This window comes from Penicillium longicatenatum (genome assembly GCF_028827895.1).
Source record: "Penicillium longicatenatum strain IBT 33135 chromosome Unknown contig_2_segment0_segment0, whole genome shotgun sequence".
Lineage (NCBI taxonomy): Eukaryota > Fungi > Ascomycota > Eurotiomycetes > Eurotiales > Aspergillaceae > Penicillium > Penicillium longicatenatum.
In genome coordinates, this window is record NW_026643120.1 from 5243846 (window position 1) to 5266637 (window position 22792).

At 49.0% G+C, this 22792-nt stretch overlaps 10 protein-coding genes across 10 annotated transcripts; 6 read left to right on the top strand and 4 right to left on the bottom strand.

The window, feature by feature from the left end:
* Nucleotides 1-124: 124 nt before the first annotated feature.
* N7484_004468 (glycosyltransferase family 2 protein) lies at nt 125-2476 on the bottom strand (the record flags this gene model as incomplete). Its single annotated transcript, XM_057114888.1, has 2 exons — nt 125-2104; nt 2177-2476. 2 exons carry the CDS (start codon nt 2474-2476, stop codon nt 125-127), a joined length of 2280 nt encoding a protein of 759 aa, XP_056975028.1.
* A 943-nt stretch (nt 2477-3419) lies between these two features.
* Nucleotides 3420-4629, top strand: N7484_004469 (glycoside hydrolase family 12 protein; the record flags this gene model as incomplete). The annotated part of the gene is made up of 4 exons (XM_057114889.1): nt 3420-3699; nt 3791-3846; nt 3904-4325; nt 4383-4629. The coding sequence occupies 4 exons, from the start codon at nt 3420-3422 to the stop codon at nt 4627-4629; spliced, it is 1005 nt and encodes a 334-aa protein (XP_056975029.1).
* A 315-nt stretch (nt 4630-4944) lies between these two features.
* Nucleotides 4945-5850, top strand: N7484_004470 (PhzF family phenazine biosynthesis protein; the record flags this gene model as incomplete). The annotated part of the gene is made up of 1 exon (XM_057114890.1): nt 4945-5850. The coding sequence occupies one exon, from the start codon at nt 4945-4947 to the stop codon at nt 5848-5850; it is 906 nt and encodes a 301-aa protein (XP_056975030.1).
* Nucleotides 5851-7149: 1299 nt separating this feature from the next.
* On the top strand, nt 7150-8809 carry N7484_004471 (uncharacterized protein; the record flags this gene model as incomplete). Its single annotated transcript, XM_057114891.1, has 3 exons — nt 7150-7732; nt 7784-7861; nt 7914-8809. The coding sequence occupies 3 exons, from the start codon at nt 7150-7152 to the stop codon at nt 8807-8809; spliced, it is 1557 nt and encodes a 518-aa protein (XP_056975031.1).
* A 636-nt stretch (nt 8810-9445) lies between these two features.
* Nucleotides 9446-10507, top strand: N7484_004472 (uncharacterized protein; the record flags this gene model as incomplete). Its single annotated transcript, XM_057114892.1, has 3 exons — nt 9446-9980; nt 10094-10354; nt 10458-10507. 3 exons carry the CDS (start codon nt 9446-9448, stop codon nt 10505-10507), a joined length of 846 nt encoding a protein of 281 aa, XP_056975032.1.
* A 1113-nt stretch (nt 10508-11620) lies between these two features.
* N7484_004473 (NADH-quinone oxidoreductase subunit D) lies at nt 11621-13257 on the bottom strand (the record flags this gene model as incomplete). The annotated part of the gene is made up of 3 exons (XM_057114893.1): nt 11621-11727; nt 11786-12506; nt 12592-13257. 3 exons carry the CDS (start codon nt 13255-13257, stop codon nt 11690-11692), a joined length of 1425 nt encoding a protein of 474 aa, XP_056975033.1. The 3' UTR covers nt 11621-11689.
* Nucleotides 13258-13648: 391 nt separating this feature from the next.
* Nucleotides 13649-14892, top strand: N7484_004474 (DNA-directed RNA polymerase core subunit RPC40; the record flags this gene model as incomplete). Its single annotated transcript, XM_057114894.1, has 3 exons — nt 13649-13693; nt 13754-13858; nt 13918-14892. The coding sequence occupies 3 exons, from the start codon at nt 13649-13651 to the stop codon at nt 14890-14892; spliced, it is 1125 nt and encodes a 374-aa protein (XP_056975034.1).
* Nucleotides 14893-15164: 272 nt separating this feature from the next.
* Nucleotides 15165-16723, bottom strand: N7484_004475 (NEDD8-activating protein UBA3; the record flags this gene model as incomplete). Its single annotated transcript, XM_057114895.1, has 6 exons — nt 15165-15916; nt 15973-16278; nt 16325-16404; nt 16464-16469; nt 16525-16626; nt 16680-16723. 6 exons carry the CDS (start codon nt 16721-16723, stop codon nt 15165-15167), a joined length of 1290 nt encoding a protein of 429 aa, XP_056975035.1.
* Nucleotides 16724-17052: 329 nt separating this feature from the next.
* N7484_004476 (telomere length regulation TEL2 family protein) lies at nt 17053-20306 on the top strand (the record flags this gene model as incomplete). Its single annotated transcript, XM_057114896.1, has 6 exons — nt 17053-17893; nt 17946-18296; nt 18343-18429; nt 18484-19003; nt 19051-19767; nt 19826-20306. 6 exons carry the CDS (start codon nt 17053-17055, stop codon nt 20304-20306), a joined length of 2997 nt encoding a protein of 998 aa, XP_056975036.1.
* A 172-nt stretch (nt 20307-20478) lies between these two features.
* On the bottom strand, nt 20479-22763 carry N7484_004477 (Sec1 family protein; the record flags this gene model as incomplete). Its single annotated transcript, XM_057114897.1, has 4 exons — nt 20479-21969; nt 22021-22232; nt 22449-22644; nt 22692-22763. The coding sequence occupies 4 exons, from the start codon at nt 22761-22763 to the stop codon at nt 20479-20481; spliced, it is 1971 nt and encodes a 656-aa protein (XP_056975037.1).
* Nucleotides 22764-22792: the final 29 nt, after the last annotated feature.

The window sequence follows — 22792 nt, forward strand, 5'->3', positions numbered from 1 at the left end:
GAACATGATCCCCCATTTTCAAGTGAGTGGTGACTCTTGTAGGAAGACTTTGGTACATGATCTCAAATTCGTGTATCGTAACTCCGCATGCCCTATGTGATATACATTACATACATTAAATGATTTACCAAAAGAAGGAGTAAACAAAGATCAGGATCGTGGCGACCGTGGCGACCGTGTACTGAAGCTCAAACCAGGCAGCCTGACCACCGAATGCAATCTTCTTGCTCTTGGTGGTTGGGTGCGCCACTCCAGTCTTCGGGTCACGGGTCAAGAGGTCTTCGCGCTCCGGCATCGACGGGGGATCAATGGCGTAGGAGACGGGTGTCCATAGAGAAGTGCAAATGAAGAGGAACGTCAATGGGGGCCAGAAGGCATGTGTGATCAAGCAGATAACAACGCCCTTGAAGCCACTCGCGACGGCGAAGCAACGGTAAGAGGAGATGACCACCGCCACGAGTGTAACATAGACGAATGCAAAGTGGAAAAGAGCCATGTAGTTGAAGAGAATGACGCGCAAACGAACAAACAAGTTCTTGCGGGTCTTGGGGTCACGCTCGTTAAGGGTAGAGCCCAGGGAGCCAGTGGGCTTGAAGGCCTGGGTTTGGCCACCAAGCCACTTGGGCAGCATGAAAGAGCGGACGATGCAAATAGCAATATAGGGCGACATCCACAGCTGGTAGCGAGAACCACGCTGACCAGTGTTGTAGCCCGCGGGAATGAACAGCGCAAACTCACAAAGACGGTTGCTCAGGGTTGCCGCGAAACAGGCCCAGATAAGCCAGTGGAGCTCGTCCTGGTTGGCGTAGGCAACAAGCTGCTTGCCCCACAAGAGAATGATAGGGATGGCAAACAGAGAAGCCGTGAGCAGAAGAGTGTACAAACTCAAGGTAGCGTAGAGGAATCCAGAGAAACGTTGAGCAAAGCTCATCTGACGAACCGCATCACCCCAAAGACAGAACTTCAGCTTGAAAGCCGTGTCCACAGTTCCAATGGCCCATCGAGTGCGCTGCTTCAAGTGACCACCAAAGTCCTCGGGAACGGTACCAAATTGTAGCGGCTCATGAATGTACGCGGTTTTCCATCCTTTGCCAAGCATCAAAGTCGAAGTTGCGACGTCCTCTGCCAAGGAGCCAAGAGGGAAATTGCCAATCTCCTCCAAGGCATCGCGACGCACGACATAGCCTGAACCGGTACACCAAGCAACGCCGAGCGCATCCTTGATTGGCTCAATGACATGCACGAAGAAGTCCAGACTCTGGGCAAGGGGATCGGATGCAGGGGTATTGTAGAAGAGTTGCGGAGGGCATGCAAGGGCCATCTTAGGCTCCACCAACAAGTGGGGGAGCACCGCGCGAAGCCATTCTTGCTCGGGAATCATATCAGCATCTAGCGCCGCCATAAACTGGCCGGCGCCTCCTGGCAGAGTGTGCACCTGATCCAGACCGTAGTTCAAGTTACCCGCCTTGAAATGGTGGGGCTTTCCAGGAATCTTCTCTCGGGCCATGTAGTAGATGTTCGGATGGGCTGCGGAGAGCTGGTTGACCGATTCTTCCAAAGTTGCGGATTTGGCGTCATCGAGCACAATCACCCGGAATCGGTCTTGCGGATAGTCCTGGTCGAGGGTGCCTCGAACGGTATCGAGCACGACCTCATCCTCCTCACCGCAACAGGTCACAAAGACATCCACGGTCGGACAATCGTTTCCAGTCAAACGCAGCCTTGCGCGACCGCGTTTCTTCAGCGCCAGCATTGTCCAGCAGTTGTGCATGAGGGAGGGGATGGCAACAGCAATCTCAATGGCAACAAAGACCCAGGCACCGGCATAGCTGACCCCAGCGACATTCTGTGCTTGGATAATACAGTAGATCCGCAAACCGAGATAGAACAGATAGATGCCAGTGTTTCCAAAAGTGAGGAATGGGGTGAGGAAGAAGATCCACCGCTTCCATCCTTTCCAGATCTCTGCGTCGTCGCGGTCATTGATACGCGCAATCGACGAGGCACCAGTCTGTACCCACTCCTTAGCAAACCCTGGCGAGGCGGGTGCGTTGACGAGTGGCGCTAAACTCTGGGCGCTTTGTTGGACCGGGGTATTTTGATACTATTCCCATCACGTGCGTTAGTTTCTGGTGGGCTGATCGCGCGACCGGGCGGACAGTGAAAGGTAACATACCAAAGTCGGCGATGTCGAACGAGACTCATAGGGAGAGTTCACCCATGCCTCGGGGACGTCAGAGGTTCTAGGCGTCGGCTGGAGCCAGCCCTGGGAGGCATATTCGGGCGGACTGTATCGAGGACTTGCGGTATGGCCAGCTCGAAATGGGACTCTCGGCCTGGGAGACGGAATATCTTGAAATTGAAAGTCGAAGGTGCTAGGGCTAGTCGGATTCACGCCTCGATAACCCTGGTTCCCATGAAGGGTGGTCATCTCCTCTTCCTCCGGGCCATATAGAGTGGCCGTTGACCCGTTCATGGTGGGCGATCACGCCGAGAATGGCAAGAATGCGCTAGGATCGAATTGGGGGGGGTCAAGATAAGATGGATGGAATGCAGGATTTCTGGAGGTCAAAAGAAAGACTTGAGACCAATCTGTATTTTTAAAGGGCAAAACGAATGTGGCCAACCCCCGAAAGCTGGGGAGAAAGTGATGAAAGAGAAGAAAGTAACGGGGAGGCAGGGAAGCAGGGACAGAAGCTTAGAAGTCGAAAAGTCTTATCATCCAGATCTGGAGGGAGGCTTAGCCCACAATTAGATTACATTGAGACCCGTAATCCTGATCCCAATCCCACATTGATCCAGTATAAATAGTAATGTTACCCTAATCACGCGTTGTGATTCACCCGCTTTCGTCATGATTGCCCGGTCTCTCGATCTCATAGGCTCTATCGGGCCATAAAATCTCTTTTTGATTTCCAACACAATTCGTGGTCCCTGATCCACCCGGTGTGGTGATTTCTATTTTTTACCTGACCAATCCAACTGGTTGCCTGGTTCGGATCCGTGGGTGGTGTTTTTTTTTTTTTTTTTTTTTTTTTTTTTTTTTTTTTTTTTTTTTCCTCTTCCGAATAATAATAGAATTTGTTGGTCATGCAGATCCAGGCCTGTTCTTTACTCCAGCCACATACAGAGAAGATCAGCCCGATCTTACTGGTCCAAAAAGCTGCGGGGCTCATGTGTTTATCGTCACCGCATTCAGTAGCACATACGCAGGGGGCAACTGCGTGGCGCTAAGCTCCACTTTTCTCAATTTTCCCTGCGCTACGTGATTCAAGGGTACAGTAACGGTACGGTTCCCGCTTTTAGTACCTGCCGCTAAACTCAATGCGGCTGTACCCAGCCATGCTGATAACAAGTCACTCCCAAGTCCTGGGCTTTTTCTTTTGCCTCTGAGCGCTCTTCCTCCCATCACACACATAATGGCTCTCACATTACTAGTTAACGCCGTTCTCCTCGCCATCCCACTGGGAGGCTCCGTGGGCACCCTGGCCGGCATTGACGCGCATCTCGCGGCGACCGGCCAAAAGCCGCTGTTCAGTAGCGACGGCACCTCGGACGGATCTGGAGGCAGCTCAGGAGGCAGCACAGGTGGTGGCTCTGGAGGCTCTGGAAGCACCACGAATAATGGCCTCACCAACACCCAATACTGTGAATTATCCTACGGTATCTCTCCGCCGTCACAAGGAGAGCAGTATACACGTGAGTTTCTCCTCTTTCGGTCTTCCCCAGCTCTGTGGTTATCCACATTCCGATCGTTGATCGTCGGGATTGCCGCTGATCGATCTCATAGTCAATCCCAACCAGTGGGGTGTTACCGACTCAACGACGGGTGCTCTGTGCATGAATGTAAGTCCGCTGTTTCAGGCTGGTTTCAAAATAGCCCATTCCGCTAACCACTCCCAGGTGACCACTTTCAACAATGAGACCTATCCCACCAAGACCACAGCACCGGACTGGTCGGTGACCTGGCAATTCGCAGCGGGCCCCGAGACCCAACCTGTGCACGCCTTCCCTAATATCCAGATCGAAGATGTCCTACCCCTGGCGCTTGACAAAATGGAGGAGATCGACTTTGCTCTCCACTGGACCTACGGCGTGGGCAACACCGTTGTTGAGTCCTCCGACCTATCCACACTCAACAGCGAATCCCTTCAGTGCAATGTTGCCGTCGATATGTTCTTCGACAGCGACAAGACCACTGCCCAGAACAGCACCAGCGCCAACTTCGAGGTCATGGTGTGGTTTGCGCGGTTTGGTGCCTCGACCGATCCCATCGGGTATGCGGAAGGTGTGGTCACAAATCATACGATTAATGGCACAGTATTGTGAGTCGCATTCTGTTTCGATTCCTGCAAGTCTTCCCTGCTGACCATCTCCTTCAGCGAGCTCTACAGTGGCACGAATAGCAACAGCCAGAATGTCCTGACGTGGATTGCCTCGGAGACGACGGAGCAGTTCCAGGGGGATATTTATCCGTTGATTACAGATCTCTACACCCTATCAGGAAGTGTCTATCCGTCAAAGGAAGACTACATGGGTATTTTCCAGTTTGGTACCGAAGCATTCTCTTCGAACGCCAACGTCACATTCGGGGTATCAGAGCTGTCCATTGACATTAAGAAGTCATGAGATGGTTAGACTTATGTACATTTAGCATCTAATTACTTACGACCTATTGAAACGTGACCAGATTAATGATCAGGTCAACTAATCCACATGAACCTTGGCCAAAGTTTGTGATCGCAATACGAACTTGTAGTTCACCCTTCGAAGGATTCATACCGTAGAGCAATAGCTTCACCCAAGAGCTAGCCATCCCCGGTGCTCAATGTCGAAACCTTAAATCCATAGCTGCTATGACTCACTATATCCCCGCACTACATTGTGAATTCTCAATAATCCGCAAAGCTCTCTTCACAAACCCCACAAGAAGCAATATTCCTCATGGAAAAGATCCAAGCCTACGACCTCTCAGTCTTCCCATACTCCACTGATAACGAGAGTGATAGCGGAAATCCAACCACGATATTCTTTGCGGAAGATCTGACTTCAGAAGAGATGCAATCCCTTACCCAGAAGAGCGGCCATGAATGCGGCTTCATCCTTCCTGCCCCGGCAGACACAACCCCAAAGTGTCACTATCGAATGCGCTACTGGGTCCCAAACCACGAAATGGAGATGTGCGGACATGCCACTGTAGGCGCGATCTGGCTTCTGCACCAGCTAGGCATGCTAGTCGCAGCTTCGACTGAAGATCTCCTTCGCATATCTACGTTATCAGGTATAGTCGAGGCGAAAGTCCTTCCCGGCGCAACACTAGCATCCTGCGAGATCCTCGTGTCGCAGCCAAAGGGTACCGTGGAAGAGCTATCTCACAGCTATATCCCCAAAATCCTCTCCAGCCTCGGCCTCACAGAAGAAGATCTCGCACCAGGATACCCCGTTCAAAACGGATGCACATCACGAACAAAAACCCTGATCCCACTGAAGAATCGCGATATCCTGCAAAACATCACGCCGGATTCAGAATCTATCCGACGCGTCTGTGAGCAGATCGAATCGACAGGCCTATATCCCTACATCATTCTCGACTCCACGACCCAACTCATCGAGGCGCGGCAGTTTCCCAGGTCGGTGGGGTATGTCGAGGACCCAGCGACGGGTATAGCAGCCGCGGCGTTATTATTCGGGCTTGTGGAGAATGGGATCGTCGACCCCGGCACAGAGAAACCTGTTCGTATGAGACAAGGTTGGGCTATGGGGAAGCCGTCCGAGATTTCGGTTTGTCTTAGACATGGTGGGGATGGGGTGGGGTGTTGGATTACTGGGAAGGTGAAGTGGCGATCATAGGGGAATAGTTCGGAGAATTGCCGTTCACCTTTCGGGTAATTAAGCCGTTGAACGATACTGTTTGGTTCTTGTACCTTTTCACAATTTTTGTCTTTCCTGGCTCTTGGAAACAGGATCAGGATGGGATTTCTTTGATTCTTGGCATTTGCTGAGTAAATCCAGTCAACTGGTTCATCAATTGTCTTTTCCCGAGGTTCAAGGTTGCCATGTCCGAGTCTACAGTATAGATTGGACATTCAGTAGTTAGTACGAGCCTAGCGTAATTAGTCCACAGCCACCACCAAAAGTTTTGTAATCTCGCAGACTACTACGGCGATAAGTTGAGAAAGACTAAAATGCGATCGCTATTGATTGCTACCTGTCACGAGATTTAGTAAGTAGACGATCTTTACCGAGGATAGGTTATCGTGAGGGGGACCGGATCACCGACGGAGTAAATTGATTGAAAGGAGACAATTGCCGGCATTTGATGAAGAGAGCTCTTATCGACGGGCTTTGGTGACACTTTTGAGGGGTATCAGTGGCGCATCAGCCGATGCTTGTTTCCTTTGCCGAGCACTGGCGTGTATCGGCTTCACTACGCCTAATGCAGTCATCCAATTGATTCCTGCAGTCGCACAAAAGGCTTTAACTGTTGAGTAAATGGGGTCTGTGCGTCATGTTCAGTTACGTAGCTCCTTGAAGCTCGGATTCCATTGGAGGAAAACGTTGCACGATTCCCGTGCGATAGCTAGTCCTCATGTCTTTTAGGTAGTACTAGTCGGGTATATGAAGCAGAGACCGCAATTTACGATTCGAAAATTGTTCTGACTATGTGCAGAGCGATTTGAAGGTTCTGATATTGGGACTCTTGAGTTGATCGCAGAACACAATGCTGATACACCCTCTAATTGGAGGTCTGACGGCTCTCTCTTTTGCTGTCGCTGTTGCAGCGAAAGGTGGCCAACGTCATTTAAAGAGAAAAAGCGATGCAAGTTCAGGAGAAATGCATGATTTTCAGGTCTATCCACCTGTTTTGACCGCATCGGCAGACACGCATGGGAAGAATGAATATGGATGCGTTGTTACGAAAACATTGATGGATTATGATTTCGCAAATAGCTATGGCGACCCTTATGTTGGTGAGAGCATTTAGTCTATTACGAAGGCATTGGAAAACACAGACAAAATCTGACAGCACAGGATACTATACACCCCCGGACTGCGACTTCAATAGAGTGGTGATCGAGTTTAACTTGACATCTAGGGGCAGGTAAGCTTTGATCCCACACACCAGTAGCATGTAGCTCACCGTTCGCAATGACTTACTCACACTGCTCCAGACAGTATGACCGTCTGGCTATCATGTACTTCAACTCGACAGAATTATGGCGAACATCTACCGCCGAGCCAACCCAAGATGGAATCTTCTACACATACAACAAGGAGATGCACCAGTACCTACCGCTGTGGAAGGAACCACAAAAGATCATATTCGATTTGGGAAATATTGTCAACTCGGAGTACACGGGAATCTTGAATACTACCTTGACAGCCACATTTTTCACAGTTCCAGACACCCCTGCTGCAGCGGATAAGATTTTGCCAATCTCTCGCCTGCTTGGAGCCAGCAATTCCAGCAGTGTCGCTGTGCTGCCCGGTGAGGATACTGCTGTATCCTACACTTTACCTCGGAATCTTAAGCGAGCAGTGATCAGTATCTCTGCTTGTGGACAGGCCGACGAGGAGTTTTGGTATCAAAATGTTTTCTCATCTGATACCGATACCTTTGTCGATGTTTCTCCGGTCCTGTATGGGGATGGACCATGGCGGGAAGTCCAGGTCCTCATTGACGGAATGCTTGCTGGTGTGTCGTGGCCATTCCCGGTCATCTTTACTGGAGGTACGTCTTTAATCATTTGAGCATACTTGCGTCGTTGCTAACTTAGGACAGGAATTGTTCCTGGATTCTGGAAACCGATCGTGGGTATCGATGCATTCGATCTACGAGAGCATGAGATTGACATTACACGTAAGTGCTCTTTATTCCCAGGGTCAACCAACGAAACTGACGCTGTAATTAGCCTTCGTCCCGTACCTCTCCGATGGAAAGCCTCATACTTTTGATCTGGTCGTTGTTAGCGTCAATGACCACGGTGGAGAATATGCAACCATAGCAAACACGACGACTGATTCTTGGTATGTCACTGGGAAAATCTTCCTGTTCGAGGACGAAGCAGGCCACATTACTACAGGCTCCATGCCAGTTATCAAAGACCCGCTTCCTTCGCTACACATCACGCGCTCTGTCTCAACCAATTCTACCGGCACGAACGAGACGCTCACAGAGACGACGACTGCAAAGCGATCGCTGCTTATCACCAGCCGACTTAAGACATCCAGCGGGGAGAAGGAGGTCTCTTGGAGCCAAGACATTTCTTACGAAAACTTCAATCAACTTTTAGATTTCGGGTGGTTTCAAAAGACCATCCAAAAGACCACTGGAATCGATAAAACGGGATCCAGTATTGGATATTCTCTTTCATATGAATACCCTTTCAACTGCGACTGGTGGTATTTTGAAACAGGGGAGGAACTTGGTATTTACGGGAACATCAGCCGGTCGCTCACTTTTGATGTGCTGGGTCCATCCGTATTCCCTAATGGTGTCCAGGCATCAGTACTGGATGCATCGGCTGAAAAGGATGGGTCGGAGTTTTCAAAGGTTGAAAAATCACTTGACGGTGTTAGCTTTGGTTCTAGTTTGCGAACGACGCAAGCAGGTACTGCGTCCTACTACAGTGATGACCTGACAACGACAAATCCGATCTATAATTTCGGAAGCCTCAACCAGACAATGAGCTTCCAGGGTGTTGGTACCGATGGAAGCGTCGAGATTTACAGTCGGAATGTTGGTGTGGTAAACAGTACTGTCACTCACGATCAGACGCTGTTTGAACTTGGAAAATCCTCGAAATAGTCATGATGTGCGATTAAACCAACATTCATTGTCGTATTTACACTTTCTGTACACGTGAAATATCATTTCCTGCCTGAGTTATTCGTTTGCTTACCTAGACAGTGGCTGGAGGGATCTTTCAGAATTTAGCCATTTCAAGTCTCTTGAAGAAAGTAATTGAGGACCCTTTGTCCCTTTCAACATCCGGAGATGTAACAATGGCTTGATCTAATTATATGCAATAAAGCCGCCATGGTGTCAACTATCATCTTAAATTATACGCAGGTAGATGTCAATATTGCATGCTTACCTAGAGGATAACCATGTCATTAGTGCAGAAGAATGCCTGGTAGACAAAGAACGTTCAATCCTATATTTACTTTAAGTGATAATACTCTCCATCCTTTCATTTCAAGATGATCTATAACCTTACTTCTTTACTCGACCTATTTGTGGCGAATGCTGAAACACCTCATCTAGGTACTCTCAATATTGACTATCCTCTGAAAGACCGACAACTGCTTAAATAGATTGCTCTTGTCAACTGTTGGATTTATCTATAGCTATATTCTCATATCTACATACATAAGACTCCTTGCTCGATTAAATATTCCAAAAAGAGACTCTTCAAAGTATATTGACCAACGACATATAAAAATGGCCGCAGCACTCGTACCCGGGAAAAAGAGAACGGCCTCCCCTCCTGAGGGTGGTGGACTACCAGCAAAGAAAGCTGCCCTCGGGCCTCCTGCTGGGCCTCCTCCTGAAGAGCCTCCTAGAACGAGATGGGAGCCCACGAAAATAGAGGATATCCCCCAGTCCATAAGAGCCAAGAATGTTGCAAAACTTTCTGTCGAGGTTATATATAAAGGAGAAAATCTAGGAGATTCGGGAGATACCACCCCTTCGAATCACACTGTTATGAAGTTGACTTTCCAGCATCAACAAGCACAAGATACTGCGTACTTGGCCGCTGGCACTAGGGGACTTCTCATCGCTTTTGACATGAAAGGAAAAGCACTTGAAGGGGGAAGTGGTTGGAATGGATTTTTGCTATTAAAAACATTCTCGTATGAGGGCATGCACAAACAAGCAATACACGGCTACGATATACCTATCAAAGCGGCCAGGAAGGGCAAGGGCAGTAGGAAACAAGGCAAGACAGTCAAAGATTTCCTTGAGGTCTTGCTCGGTAACAATTTTCTTCCGTGTGGATTATATATGGACACTCATGTGGTAGGCTGCAAAGACTTTATGTGAGTTTTTCTTTCTTCCTTCCTTTATCTATGCTAACTATTTATCTAGCTCGCAATGTGTATATCGTCTGGCTGAGGCCAAGGTTCTCGATATTCCGGCTGATGCTGGCTGAAGATATTTACGACAGATTCAGTTGGAATTACGCTTGGAAAGAGCCCGTGGCGAAGGAGGGGGGAAAGGGTAAGGAGGAGGAGGAGGAACGCCAAGATGAGGTTCTGAAAATCAACATGGGGGTCGGCTATGCCGTATGGAACCGTGTTTATTATGGGAAACATGTAAAGATTCCTCATATCAATTATGTGGGCAGACGTGATTTACACCAATTTCTTTACTCTGATCTTTATCTTGAGTTATGCTGACCATCAATTTTTATCAATAGATCAATTCTATGATCCAGTAACTAATGAGACAGTCAGCGAGGAGGCGGTAGAAGCTGAAGAGCAGGGGGTGGAAGCTAAATAGAAGGTAAAAGCTGAGGAGGGTCTGGAAATGCCCCCTGGAAGCCCACTTGATAGCTCTGGTGAGGTGAGTATGAGTGAGACCGGGAGTAGATTGCGATGCTATTCAGTATTTGTCTTTTGTATTTCAGCTTGTATCTTAGTCTCGGTGGGGCTTTGGAGTATCATTATATTATAGAGTTGGTGTTATATTGATTTCCATTCGCTCATATTCCGAACAAGTGGACATAGTACTAAGCGTTTTCAAACGACATATAATATCTGAGTTGTCTCGAGTTGTTAGGTCAACTCTAGAACACTTCAAATCCAAGATGCAAATCAACCAGATCTTAGCACTTTTGAACTTGAAACATTACAAGCGGACAGATAAGGACGAGGGATAGATTTGATCTCACTCTCATCGCTGCTGAAACTCTCACGCATTAATGTCTCGGCATAACGCCAAGCATTTCTTTCAATGGTTAAAATGATTAGTACGAAGAAGATTATACTGGACTGCTTCGACTAATTCAAAGGATTGAAATCAATTTTCGGAGTCACAGGGAGCATAATTTGAATACAATCCAATGTACCACTATGCTAAACTAGCTTCATGCCCTGCAAGAGTGAACTTCTCTCGAGTTTGTGCCCAGGTGACACGCGTAGTTAGGTCACAGCAAGAGGACTCCCAGCCTCATAGGTAATCCTCATGCAGTCTCAAGCCCCTCCTCCCAGCTCCCCGAACCGGTTTAACAAGGTATTATCGCTGAAAGAAACGCAACTGGCCTCTGCCAATTCTGGACCACATCCTGGCCACGAGAAAAGCTAGCCGGAATCCCATGAATAATGATGGTCTACGATCTTGTTGAGGTAACTCGAATACGGGATATATACTTTGAACAAGCATGTCTCAAAAGAATCGAGTTCACTATACACAGGGCTTATGAGAGGTAAGGGTAAATAGAAAGAGACAAAAGAGAGAAACGACAAGACATAATAGAACAACGCCATGAGAAGAAAACATGGGAAAATTGGTACACCTGGGTGAGAGTTGAGGGGTCCAAAGATGATCATATAGATGGGATATCCATCTTGCATGATTTCAACCCCCCATAATGGCGGAACCGCCGTCTAGGAAAAGGGGGTCATTTCGTCTTCTTCCTTTTTTTCCATTTCTGTTTTTTATTATTGCGTTGCGGAGGCGCTTTTACCGGTCAACCTCACCGAACACCAAATCCATGGTACCTTAAAAAAATTCAAACGTTAGCAATTGTCAATACACAGTTCGTGTGAGTAAGCTTACCAATAATAGCGACAGCATCGGCCAACAAGTGACCACGGGACACCTGGTCAAAGCCACCCAAGTGGGCAAAACCGGGAGCACGAATCTTGCAGCGGTAAGGACGTTCACTGCCGTCACTGACAAGGTAAACACCCATCTCGCCCTTAGGGGCCTCAATGGCGGAGTAGGTCTCACCGGGGGGCACAGAGTAACCCTTGGTGAAGAGGAGGAAGTGGTGGATCAAAGCCTCCATGTTCTCCTTCATGGCAGCACGGGGAGGCGGGGAAATCTTGTAGTCCTCAACCCGGACGGGACCGGCCGGCATCTTGTTCAGACACTGGTGAATAATGCGGAGGGACTGGCGGAACTCCTCCATACGGCACAGGTAACGGTCGTAGCAGTCACCGTTGACACCGACAGGCACGTCGAACTCGACCTGGTCGTAGGCGTCATAGGGCTGCGACTTACGGATGTCCCACGGAACACCGGAACCACGGAGCATGACACCAGTGAAACTCATGTTGAGCGCATCGGTGGCGTTGACAACACCGACACCCTGGGTACGAGCCTTCCAGATACGGTTGTCGGTAAGCAGCTCCTCAGTCTCGTCGATACGGTCACCGAACTGAGTAGCCCACTGGTAAATGTCGTCAAGAAGGCCGAGAGGCAAATCCTGCGACACACCACCGGGGCGAACGTAGGCAGCGTGGAGACGGGCACCGGAGACACGCTCGTAGAATTCCTAAGTCACAACGAAATCCTCGGTAAGCGAATGTTCTTTTTTATATATTCTCTCTCAACCAGTCATTGTGGTTTCTGGAACTCACCATAAGCTTCTCACGCTCCTCGAAACCCCACAGGAAAGGTGTCAAAGCACCAACATCCATGGCGTGGGAAAGGACGGACATGAGGTGGTTCAGGATACGGGTCATCTCGCCGAACAGAGTACGAATCCACTTAGCACGGTCCGGGATCTCAACGTTCAACAGCTTCTCGACGGCAAGAGCAAAGCACTGCTCGTTGGTCATCATGGAGACGTAATCCAATCGATCGAAATAAGGCAGAGCCTGCATGTAGGTCTTGTACTCAATCAACTTCTCGGTACCACGGTGCAGCAGACCGACGTGGGGATCGGCGCGGACAATCTCTTCGCCATTGAGTTCCAGAATCAATCGCAACACACCGTGAGCAGCTGGATGCTGAGGACCGAAGTTGACTGTGTAGTGACGGATCTTGCGATTGATACCCTCCGCCTCGGACTCGAGAGCAGCGGCGTCGGGGTTTTCGGGAAGCCCCTTGTTGGCCAGGGAAGTGAAGGCCGGGTCAGTCGGAATCAGTCGTGTGGCCTGGTAGCTGGTGGCTTCGGCATGTTGGCGAGAGACGGTAGTGGCTATCGAGCGAGATCGAGGCACAGATGTGTGAAGAGAAGTGGAGGGGCGGAGGCAGAGTCTTTTGGGCGCATTGCCCGCCAGGCGAGCGAAGGAGGCGGCCATGGATGTGAATTAGAGGGGAGATGGACCAATTGAGGGAAAGACGGAACGGGCTCCTCAATCCAGGCGCATCCAACAAGGCAAAGTGGATGCTCTTAGCTATTGCGGGAAAGGAACCTGGCAATAATGAAGATGGAGGTCGCGCTCCAGTTTTGGCACAGTCACGTGAAGAGCTGTCGGGTCATCAGCCCAATTCTGGTTGGTTGACAGAACGTTTCGTAAATTACCGCAAGTGCGGCAGCGGATACGACGTAATATGTCGAAATTTTGGAAAGACTTTCGTTTCACTCCTGCCTCAGGCATATACTAGAAAATCACCTCAAGAAATTATTCTTATCGCCGATCTTCTAAATTTCAATCTTCATCTTCACTGTCCAACCCCACCCTTCACACCATGGCGCCTCTTGTTCCGTCGCCGGAGGAGCTGCAACGTCGCCGTGTGAGTACTACAGCCGATGCACAATTTTTCCTAACCGTTCGTAGGACTGACCATTCCTAGATCATCGGTGTCAACGCAGAGACTGTTACCAACATCCCATCCACAGATTTCCCGGGCCATTGGCCTGGAGAATCGCATGGATGGGCTCTCGATCAGTTCAAGAAAGTATGTCAACCTCTGGTGCAGCGAAGAAAAAGAGCTATGCTTACAATGCCCCACCACAGGACTTCAAGGTCGAATACCACCGCAATGACCCGTACGAGGCCTCGTTCTCACTGATCGGACTTGACGCCGCCGTCGCCAATGCATTCCGCCGTATCTTGATGGCCGAAATCCCTACCCTGGCAATCGAAACTGTCTACGTTCACAACAACACCTCCGTCATTCAAGATGAGGTACTGGCGCAGCGTCTTGGACTTATCCCACTGAAGGGATCCGTGGAAGGAATCAACTGGATGCAATGGGAACAGAAGGCCCCCGGAGATGATGGATCCGCGGCCCCTGAACTCACCGACTTCAACACCGTCGTGATGCAACTTGACATCGAGTGCACCCAGAACACCGACGTTGCCGAAGATGAGACCGATCCTCGCAAGCTATACAACAACGCTCATGTCTACTCCAAGCATCTCACTTTCAGCCCTGTCGGTCGTCAGGAACAGTACTTTGTCGGAGATGGTGCGATTCGCGCTGTCCAGCCCGACATTCTGATCGCCAAGATGCGCCCCGGTCAGAAAATCGAGATGGAGCTGCACTGTGTGAAGGGTATCGGTGCCGATCACGCCAAGTTCTCCCCTGTCGCAACTGCGTCCTACCGTCTCCTGCCGGACATTCAAATCCTGCGCCCGATTATTGGCGAGGATGCGAAAAAGTTTGCCAAGTGTTTCCCCAAGGGCGTTATTGGCCTTGAGCCTGTCACTTCCGAGGAGGCTTCGCGTGCTGGAAGCGGATATGAAGGATACGCCGGTGAGCAGAAGGCCGTCGTCAAGGATGCTTTCAACGACACCGTCAGCCGAGAGTGCCTGCGCCACGAGGAGTTCCAGGGTAAGGTGAAGCTGGGCCGTGTGCGGGATCATTTCATTTTCAACGTGGAAAGTTCCGGTCAGTTCGAGAGTGATACTCTTTTCCTGGAGTCCGTTAAGGTTCTGAAGTTGAAATGCGCTCGGTGGAAGCGCGGTCTGAATGATCTAATGGCGTAAGGCCTTGGAAACATTCATTCCGCGGCGGCTACTTATATAATGCATTTGACTGGCGTTGGCATGTTTTAATTGGCTTCGTTTGAGCTGTACATTTACGAAAAGTTCGGTCTAAAAGTTGGTCTTACGAGACCGGAGTCCGGATACCCTGGTTGTTAGAGCAGAAGGCTGGCAGCTAGCTGTCTTTGAATTCTAAGAGTTAACTGAAACTAGACATCTCATCGTGGCATTGTAAATCCTTCTTGGTCGGAAGGAATGGTAAAATTTGGAGTTCTTTATTTGAAGTGAAGCCGGTAGCGGAAGTCGATCGTGTAGGCTGGATCACTGACTGCAACTTCCTGGCCGTTCTCAACTAGCTCACACAGCTTCAGTCGTAGGTTCGGCCTTGTGTGCTCCTCCAACTGAGGCGGGAAACGCTGGTAAAGTGTCCTCTCCTCTGTCCGAAGGCTTGGCTTCTTCAACTGAGCTTCAGCCTTCTCGCCGAGGCTTTCGATAAATTCGCCTAACGTCATGTTTGCATCCACATCCATCTTACGAGCAAGGTTGCCACACACGGGGCAATCCTCTTTCTTCTCTGCCTCGAAGGTGTAGGTGTAAACACCCTCTTCACCAGCATACATCATGTAATTATCAAGATATGGGTTGCAGGAGGTGGCGATTTTCAACACCTCGGATGTCGTGGATGCTGCAATTACAGCATTTGTCGATGCGATGGCCGGGATGATATTCTTCACTACTCCCTGGGTCATCTGGAAAGTCACGCCATGGATATGAAAATGTTGAGCTCGTTGCAGAGCTTCATTATACACCCAGGAGATGTGCTCCATGTCATCACTGTCAAAGGTATCATCTTTTCGCTTTTCTTGCCAGGCAATCTGGTGCGCCCATTCGATGCAGTGCTGAGGCTGACGAGGAATAGTGGCAATGGTACAGAGAGGCACTGCAGGTCGAGGGGCATGCATGTCAAGCTGGCATTCAATGCATGATGAAAGAGTTGGCAAGATCACACGAGCCTGTCCCTTGAATCCTAGCCCCTCAATTAATATGTGTATTCACAAATAACAAGTTTCAAGAGATGCCAACCTTCAGTTCCGCCGTCAATCAAAGGCTTGAGACTCTCGGGGTTCTCGAAGTCTACCATTCCGATAAGAGTAGAATTGATCCAGCGGCGAGCCTCAATACTGTCAAGACCACAGATGATGATTTTAAATTGCATGTAGTAATCCTCATCTTTATCCTGGATTTTGCCAACGTAAGGCGTGATGTTGACTCCCTTTACTCGCTTCTCCACAAATGCAGCAGCAACTTCTGCTTTAGGCTTGCCGATATCAGCCTGGCGGAATAAAAATTGTCGGTTAAGATTTGAGATATCAATAGTGTCTGCGGGTTCTATGTCGGTAAAAATGTTCTTGCAAGGTTGCACGAATAGACCTACCCATATCAATGACATGAATATCTTTGAACCCTGAGAGGGCGAGATTCTTCAATATTTCACAGCCTAATCCACCAGCTCCACTAGATACACATTAGTCGTCGACCTTGTCGTGGGTTGATATAATTATAACAGGACGAACATCACACTATAGTCATCATTAGTATTAATGGATAAGATTTGTCAAGTCTTTATCATCTCACAGAATTTTGGAGGATTCCAAGGTGTTTATCGTCCCTTGTCCTGGTACCCAGTCCTCATCACTAAAAGGGCCAGGTTTGGATAGGACCTTGTACAGGTGATTCCTATGCTTGTATTAACATGGTAGTAAAGATTAGATGGTCCAAGTCAAACTTACCACCGGCCTTTCTCACCCAAAGATACAAAAGCAGCGGTGGCCATTTTGAAAAGAAGGGAGCTCGGTTAAGCAGTTGGCTGAGCGTGGGTTGACCGTTCTGGCCTGCTGTGATTAGACCCGCTTGGCGCTAAGAGTCGGTTTCTTGATGTTGGGTCGCAGCCTGGCGAGGATTATTCTGAAATGAGATGATTTAAGTTCCCAGAGTCTTAGGTGATATCAATTATTGACGTGACTCTGTCCTGGTGTAAGTTGCGTTGGCGGAGGGAGATGCAATGCGGTGTTTGATGAGGCGGACGCGACACGTGACAAACCCGCATACAAGACATCCGATGCCACAATCATGAACCTATCTTTTCAACGAGCAACAGTCAGTATGGATGGGCTTTTGACGGCTATCAAGACCGTCAAGCAAGAACCGGATCATTCATTGGCAACAGTTGAAACAACTCGTCGCAGCGATGCCCTTACACCCTCCAGTATTATTGGTTTGGATGAAGATCTGACTCCGAATCAGATTATAGATGTGCTGAAATCTCAGCCTTCTTCGGAGCAGATCTCGACGGCATTAGCTGCACTTGATCCGTTTAATAGATCAAAATCACTCAATGTTGACATTCGAGTCCCTGGTCCTGTATCAGCTCAGATCCTCCAGACTTTAGTCAGCACCACCATTCCGGATCACTGGGCATCTGTTGTGGGAAATGACAAAAAACTCAAAAGCACAAAAATCAGAGCTGCTTTATTGCGTTGCTTGAGCAGTGTTGCTGGTATTGGCTCTCTTGTGGCTCGCCTTCGATCTCTCATCCTATCTGCCCGAGCATCTTCCCAGCAAATCCAAGGCTCGAACAGTCATTCAGCTATTCAAGATATTCTATCTGTTCTTGCTGCTTTGTTGGAACCCAAGGACTTTCTGTTCCGTCTTTATGGTGATAACTCGTCTCTTTATGATAATCATACTCGGCAAAAGGTCTCGTGGAATGAACTTGTGTCTCTTGTTGCCTCCGGGAAGATTGTGTCCACGGCAGCAGAGGCGTTCACAGTGGCCAATAAAATCCAATCATCTTCTATCGCTTGGGTTGGGGATGGCCGTCGCTATGCATCATGGCTTGGTGTGAACATCTCCCACTTCATTTCAAAGCTTGATGTCAATGACGAAAGCGGTTGGTCTTTTGTCGCCACGTTAACAGAGCGAGCTCTCAGCCTGGGTTATTCATGTAAGTTTTTTTTTGCAAGCTTTATTGAACATAGGTTCTAAATCTTTCTCAGCTTCGTTGGTCCCTGAGATTTATGCAAGTCTTCTCCGCGATCAGTCATTCTCCAAAAGGTTCAGCTTATTTGTTGATAAGCTCAGGCTATCAGCACAGCTCACTATCCTTCAACTCATTCTCCTAGATCTCCCCATCAAATATTCATCAATTCGCCTATGTGACTATCCCAATGACTCAAGTGCATGTACGGATATTATCAATGGAGCAGCAACTTTGTTGTCCACAATCATTGGTGATCGACTACACTTCAAAGAAGAGATCACAGACTGGCTCGCAAAAGGCCGATTCGCGGCAGCTTTTCCAGTTGGTATTAATCGAGCCATTGTAGCAACTTATGATAATGAAAATGGTGAGTATGCTGAACATGCTTTTTTTCATCCGCTGACTATGAATAGATGCACTCAAAACCTTGATAATTCGCGCCCTCGAGCACTTTGGTGATAAGTTTGCTATTAATCACAATAGTGACCGCGAACACGATGGTCTGCTCAAGTCCTACCCAAATTTATGCTGCTTATCAAACTAACATGAAGTAGCCAATGCTCAAATCATTCTCCTGGCAGCAGGCCGTCTAAGTAGACTTGGTCCTTCTCAAATCAAAGAGGTCGGTCGCTCAGGGGCTTTTTTGACCGCAATCTCCAATCGACTTGCCGCGTCTTCTAATAGAGCACGATTAATGGGCATGATCGTTGGAACGGGCATGTCTGAGCTTGTGGAGGAGCCTGGTAAATCAATGAAGTTCGACCTCGAAGAGATGCGGAGCGCAGAAACTCAATGGTATCTGAGCCTGATAAGGTCTCGAGATGATGTTGGATCTTTTGAGTCCATCCAATCTCTTTTGAAGACAGACGAACCCTCATCTGCTCCTTCGAAAGCTAAAAATCCTAAACCGCCCTCACGTCCCCAGAGAATAGTAGAGGTCATCAGCGATGATGAGGATGAGGACGATGAAACAGAAGATGAGGACCTCATCCCGTACGAGAAGCCTGATGATGATGCGGAGGATGACGATGAAGATGCAACGCTAGTACAACGAAACAAGCCAACGGCACCTGTGTAAGTCATCCAGACACTCGTCCCTCAGCGTATCTAACATCCACCAGGTACATCCGTGACCTAGTCACATGGCTCCGAGACAACGAAAATGTCGAGCGTTATCACCTCGCTATCACCACCGCGCCGAGTCTGATCCGTCGTAAGATTGAATTTGGCAGCGAGCTTGCCGAGTACGTCGAGGAGCTAGCTTTGACAATTGTCGGTCTCCAAAATGACAGCAATCATCCACAATTCCACGAAGCCCGTTTGCAAAGTATGATTGCCTTGATCGTCTCCCAGCCCCTCAAAATGGCTCGCTGGTTCGCAGCGTTCTTCTTTGAAGGCGATCTGTCCCAAGTTCAGCGATCCGCCGTGCTCACGGCCCTCGGTCTTAGCGCCCGCGAAATTTCCGGAAATGGAGAAGACGATGCTAAAGCATTAGGTCTTCCTGCTTTGCAAGATACTTCGTTCCCATCTAAACGCCTTGCGCCAGCATTAGATGCCATGTTCCAAGGATCCAAAGATTCTCCCATCTCAGCACTTACCAGAGAAATGTCAAAAGCGTCGCTACAGCCGATGGCGGCCAATGCAGCCGATGCAGTCACAGGGCCAAATGCACTCAAAGTGCGCACTTTCTCGACCCGCATGGAAGTTGAGAAGAAACGCCAGCAGCGCGCTGCGCAGCGGCAGAAGTCCGTTGCAAAGGATCTTCACAAGGTTCTTGCCGAGGGCTTCTTCTACCCTCTTACCAGCCGATTTACCGTGATGATGCTTCAATTTTCCTCGTATGTATATTTCCTTCCCTGAGGTGAAAGATTCGGTTTGGCTAACCCTCGACAATAGCTCATCCGTGTCATCTCACAACCCATTCATGATTCCCCATATTTTCACCCTCTTTCTTCAAACTCTCTCCCTGATTCTCACTACCTCTGGTCCACACTCTACCTTCCTGCCGGGTCTTACCCACGACACTCTCTCGCTACTCTTGTCTCTACACACAAGTCCCATATCCAATGATCCAACAGTCACTGCTGCACTTCTTACCCTGTTTCTCGCAGCAATAGACTTGAACATTGCCTCTGGATCGAACGGTGAAGAGCGCCTTGTTACAGAGTGCGCGAATCAGGTGATTGAATTGCGTGAGTGGGCTTCTCAGGTGTTCGACAACACACCTGCTGCTCCGGGTAAATCGAACTCCAACACGCCTGCCGATACGCAGGATCAGGTACGAACTTTAGCTGCTGGCGTAATGATTCGAATTGGGGAGATCACGGAGCGGTATCAGGGCCGCTTGATGGGTGTCAATGCTGGATTCAAGTACTGAGTCACGTTGATCTGACGGTTGAAATCATCTTGTAAGATAATCTGCAGATACTACGCTATGTGACAAACAAAATGTAAAGACTATGCACTCTTTGAAGATTAAAAATGGTATCATAAGAATAACTACCCATAACAAACGCTAGATCGATCAGAGATGGATGTGGTAATAGAGGCTACTCGGCTTTCGCGAAGCTCTGCTTCTCAATAGCAGCCTCCATCATGCGATCGCCACTAATAATACCGGTCGTGCAAATGATGATCTTCCGGCGCGGCGCCTCTTGGGCCGCAATGAATCGCAATGCAGCGATCTCCGTGAATGTAATACCACCTAGGAAGAACACATACACCACCTTCGTAGTATTATTACCACTAAGAGTCTGGCGGGCCCGAACGGCCTTGTCATCGCCCTTCTGGACGATACTGAAAGTGGATCCGCGAGCACTCTTGACCACGTCTTCAAATCCGAGCCAGCCGGGAGAGGCGGTGCTAGCGTTATTTATGGATGCCGTAGGCGCTCCGCCTTTGATGAGGGATAAGATATATGGCTTTTGCAGTACGCACTGTACCAATCTCACGCTGAGTGGGGCGAATCCACTGTAGACGTAAGAGATGTCGTTGGGATCTTTCTCGCTAACTTCTTCAATGACCAGGCGTAAGTTCTTCCGCAGGTATCCGTAATTAGTCTTTGTGCCCGCCTGGGATCCAGATGTGGGAAGAAGCATAGTGGTTGCAGAAGATCGGGGCTGAAGGAGCTCCATTTTCTCCAGAGCCCAGAAAGTGAGGAGATGCTGGTGTCCGTAGGCCTGAACAACTTGGCGCTTAAAGTTTTCTAAATCCCGCGGACGAAGGCCTCCGGCCATGCATGACTCAAGACACAGCAGTCGTAGCACGCTCTTCAGGGGCGCATCGCGAGCGATGAGCTCTTCGATTGTTTCATGTTGATATGTGGGGTCGGCTCCGGCGGCATTGTTCTGCTGCACCTCCAGGATCTTCCGGAAGGTCTCGGAGCGGGTCAGACGCATGATCTCTTCTGCAAGATTGGTGTGGGTCCGAAGAGATTGATGCTCCAGCTGATAGGTGGGTAATTTGTTGACAAATTCTCGAAGTTCATTTGTGGTCTTCGCAGAATGGCGGGTTTCATACTCGGTTTCTAAGCGGCGAGCTACCTTGTTCAAGATGTCGCCCACAATAGCAAAGTTTGCATCTCGCAGCTGATTAAACAATTGATCGGACGCATCTAGTTGGATTTTCCTTTTCAATCCTTGCTTTGCCTGCTGAGGCGTCTTGGATGACTCTTGGGCCTGTGGCGCTGGTCCCTGACCCACAATACTGGTGTCAACATCGGCTTGGTTGTTCTTGATGCCGACATATTCATCAATCAGGCCTTCGTATGTGAGTTGCGTTAGAAGCGGAGTACCAAAATCCACATCACGGTCGATAATGATAAGGTTCTCGATGCTAGCACTGGGAAGTAGCCCTCGTGCGGACGGATCTGTCAACCCGGAGCTTTCTTCTGCATCAAGCTCTTTGCGCATGCGCAGCAAAAGATCTGCCAATCGTCGTGCGTTGTCACCTTTCCCGACGATACGTGGAAAATAGCCGTGTCGCTGTTGAATGCCCATCAACGCCTTGGCAGAATGAAAGATACATCCAGGATCCTTGTTCTGTAGCTATTGTCAATAAGGGTCCAGCTGCTTTTATGGTAGATGCCATACCAAGTAAAGGTCCCCGAAAGCACTATCCAGCTCTAGTGAGAGAATATCTTGCTCTAGCGGTAAAAAATGAAGCGGAAACTCGGCAATATTGACATCGCCGGTGATACCAGCCTCTTCCAAGACGGCATTGCTCATGAGAGTCCGCCGGGGAGTGAAAAAAATAAAGAACTCATGTTCCACGTTCCCATTGTTTTGCAGGCGTTTGATTTGTTCTAAAAAGAAATTGTTAGCCCACTCTGATGACCCTTCATCGACAGTTAACTTGGAATGAAAGCCAATATATGGGCATTGCTCTCATTCTAGGGAACTTGAAAAGCATTCGCCGAGTAGAAGATTCGTCTGCGAAAATCTAATGATGTCCCGGAAAAGAATTGTGTATACACCAACCACGGACATAAATCAAGAGGAAACGTCATATCAACACCTACCTGCGACAATACGCACATGCTGCGCCTTCTCTCCCCGGATGAGGAATATGACATTGCGCTGAGATGAGTCTATGTTCGCATTTTCCAGCAAAAATACTCGATCTACACCATATTCCTGTAGTACGGAGAATTTGACGAACAGGCCGACTGGACCGGCTAGCTCCTGACTGATAACGAGGTTCTTCTTTCCCCGAGCCTGCACACCATTAGAAAGAGCTGAGGGACTCGGGAGGTGATACTCACGCCCTCGAGCAGGGCCAGCAGATCCCTGCGGGCCTTGTCTCTGCAGTGGTCAGCATCTCCCTGAGGTGCCATCGCTGGAAAGAAAAGGAGGCTGTGACAGG